The sequence below is a fragment of the Triticum aestivum genome, chromosome 2B (genome assembly GCF_018294505.1).
Source record: "Triticum aestivum cultivar Chinese Spring chromosome 2B, IWGSC CS RefSeq v2.1, whole genome shotgun sequence".
NCBI lineage: Eukaryota > Viridiplantae > Streptophyta > Magnoliopsida > Poales > Poaceae > Triticum > Triticum aestivum.
Genome location: NC_057798.1, coordinates 473,330,925 through 473,333,991, shown reverse-complemented (window position 1 = coordinate 473,333,991; position 3,067 = coordinate 473,330,925). Strand labels below are relative to the sequence as shown.

The following is a 3,067-nucleotide window of genomic DNA, read 5'->3' as shown; positions in this document are numbered from 1 at the left end:
GGGTAGCGTTCTCGAATGTAACTAAACTGCCAACAAAAATTGCATCACATATTCACATCACTATGTAGCTATAGGGGGGGCTTGTCGTAAAATGCTATAGCCAGTTTTTCTCTTTTGATTGATGCATCAACCTATTCTACATTATCAGGACTGAGGATTCAGATAAAATAAAAGGACTGAGGATTGATATTTTTCTCGTATCTTTTCTTGCGCCTTTCCTCTTTTTTTCTTCTTCTCCCGTGTCAGCCTTTTCTTTTCGCTTCGTCCTCGTCGTCGTCCTCCTCTTCCACTTCCCCTAATCTCCGACAGTTTCCAATTTCTCATCTCCCAACCCCAACCAGAGACCGAAAAGAGTCGCACGCGACTTCGGGAGAGGGGGGAGAAGCAGCAGACGAAAGCGAGAGACCTCCTCCTTCCCCAGCCCCAGCCCCGCTCCAAACCCTAACCCTTCCTCAGATCTCGCGCCCGTCTGCCGCCCCGCCCCGCCTCGATGTGACCCGGCCCCTAGGGTTTGTGCCGGTGCGGTGTGGTGGTGGGTCCCGGTTTCTGGGCGGATTTCGAACCCGAGGAGTTGGAGCTGGCGGCGCGCGCGCACATGAAGGACCCGGCGCACCGCACGAAGGTGGTGCTCAGGCGGCTGCCGCCGGCGATTGCGCAGCAGGCCGTCGTGGACCAGGTTGACGCCCGCTTCGCTGGGCGGTATGACTGGACCTGCTTCCGCCCCGGGAATGCCAGGTCAGCGTTTTCTCTCCCTCGCTCCCCGAGTCCCCTGGGCGTGCGTTGGCCTTCCTGCGTTGTTCGGTCCTCTTTAGGTCTGGATTGGGGTCGTGGCTGTTTAACCTAGTAATCATGTGCTAGGCGACTGGCAGTTTCCGTTTAGATTTAGTGTGCTGTTTAAGTGATTTAGTGTTTTTTTTTGTTATTAGCATGCATGTTCCATCTGTGTAATTGATATGCTTAGCTTAAATAGAACTGTTGGGCAATCTAGTGCATCATGTTATTCCTAGTTGTAGACTTGTAGTTGGCGTATCTGCGAGGTTCAGTGCTCTTTAGTTCTGGATCGGGGCCTTGTCTAGGAATTATGCGACCAGCAGTTTCTGGTTTTTCCCCATAGATTTCGTGTGCTTTTATAAGTGATGTAGTTTGTTTTGTTATTAGCAATCAGCATGTTCATTTGCGTAATTGAGACGTTAAGCTTAAAATTGTTGCTGCTATCTAGTGCAGCACATTATCCCTAGCTGTGGACTTGTAGTTTACAATGCGGTGCCACTTGCTGTTTCCAGTTATAGCCATCTTACGTTCAACCAGAATGAACTGTTGGGTGTTAAATCGTAGTTATGATCTGTGCTTGTAATTTTGTTTTCGACTACAAATTTGTCAGTGATTGTACCTTAAGTATTAGTGAAGAATAGAGGTTGCCTTATTTGTTATGCAACTATCTATGCTTTCTACCTGCTAATTCCATTTCTTTAGTTTGTCGCTGGCCTCACTGGTTTTTTATGGCAACTGAAAATGTAAAATGTTCATTTTTTGCTTTCTCTTATTTTGGATACAAGAGTCAGAATTCACTTATAGTGTGCTTGTTATAGAGCAATTTCTTAAAAGAAACAGAAACACTTGAAGTCGAAACTACCTTGTAGCATTCAGCCTTTTTATTTACCAGTCCTGTGTATGGTGATTTGCGTAGTACTCCCTCCGTTCCTAAATACTTGTCTTTCTAGAGATTTCAACAAGTGACTACATACGACGCAAAATGAGTGAATCTACACTTTAAAATATGTCTACATTCATCCGTATGTTGAGTCCATTTGAAATGTCTAGAAAGACAAGTATTTGGGAACGGAGGGAGTAGTTTCTTCCTTAATTTTTGATGTCTTTGAGTTGCTTTTACTCAAAGTATAAGGCTTCCTTATTGGAACCTAGCAGTGGGAAGTAAACAATAGTATGTTCCTTGTTTCCCACCCTCTTTTGTCCAATTGTAACAAAGTTTATCTATCCAGCCGATTTTACCTTAACTTCAAGAGCCCAGAAGTTGTTGATACAATAGCGACTTAATTATTTGCCACCATATCTTTTCCAGTTGGTTAACTGAATTTTTGTTTCCAGCCAAAAGAATCATAGATATTCTCGTCTCTACCTTAACTTCAAGAGCCCAGAAGATGTTGTTGAGTTTGCTGAGTTCTTCAATGGGCATGTATTTGTGAATGAAAAGGGTAAGTCCTTCATTTCTTAACCAATATGCTCTTTTTGTTTCTTTTCTCATGTGCAATCAACAGTATGCGGAACTCATATTCAGATTACGTCCACTTATCGCTGTCCACGCTAGAGATATAAGTTCATTAGTGAGGCACTCATTGCATTCTTCAGTTTCTATTATTTGTTGCATCAGTATAGCACTGTACATGATGTGATTTTTGCAATAGCCATATTATTTTCTACAAGATTTCAAATTGACATAAAATGTTAATGCTTAGCAGTCACATAGCCATTGAACGGAAGATGGGTCATCTTGATTAGGGCTGGCTAGCAAATAAATACTGCCATATTTGCGTTCATCCTTCTTAGATGATCAATGCCTGAGGTTATCCAGAAAATTAAACTAGCCATCAGTTTCCTCTTTTATAGCCTGCCCAATAGTTTGGTCAGGTGTCAGACACTCTGTTTTTAAGGCGTCCCTAAGGCGTCGCTTAGGCGACGCCTAGGCGTCAGGGCGCCCCCAGGAGGCAAGGCGTCGGCCTTGCCTTACATGTGTGTCTAAGGCGTCCGCCTTAGTCCTTAAGGCGTCCAAGGCGTCCGCCTAGGCGCCACTCTGCCTGCCTTAGGCAAATAAGGACGCCTTAGACAGAGCTGGGTGGTTTAGGCGGGAAACAGATAACTGGGAGGGAAGGAAAGGGCGGGAAACTTTGTTTTGGCGCCAACAGGTACTAGAGGGAGAGAGAGAGAGACCTGTAACCATTTTCAGTTTCCCCCCACCCCCAGGCTGGATCTGAGCTTCTCCCCCTCCTCTCTGGCAGCTTCCCCCTCCTCCCCGGCAGATCCCCCTCCCCTCCTACAGTTCCTCCTCCTC

General features: G+C 45.4%; 1 protein-coding gene across 6 annotated transcripts in view; it reads left to right on the top strand.

Moving 5' to 3' along the window:
• The first annotated feature begins 246 nt into the window (after nucleotides 1–246).
• LOC123045534 (regulator of nonsense transcripts UPF3) overlaps nucleotides 247–3,067 on the top strand; it is a 12,403-nt gene continuing 9,582 nt past the window's right edge. For 3 of the 6 annotated variants that reach the window (XM_044468618.1, XM_044468617.1, XM_044468616.1), the window contains exons 1-2: nucleotides 248–735; nucleotides 2,107–2,213. In XM_044468618.1, the coding sequence (XP_044324553.1) occupies nucleotides 596–735; nucleotides 2,107–2,213 (247 nt within the window). In that variant the 5' untranslated portion in view covers nucleotides 248–595. Of the gene's footprint in view, nucleotides 736–2,106; nucleotides 2,214–3,067 lie in introns of all 6 variants that reach the window. The other 3 variants (XM_044468614.1, XM_044468612.1, XM_044468615.1) reach the window with 2 other exon arrangements.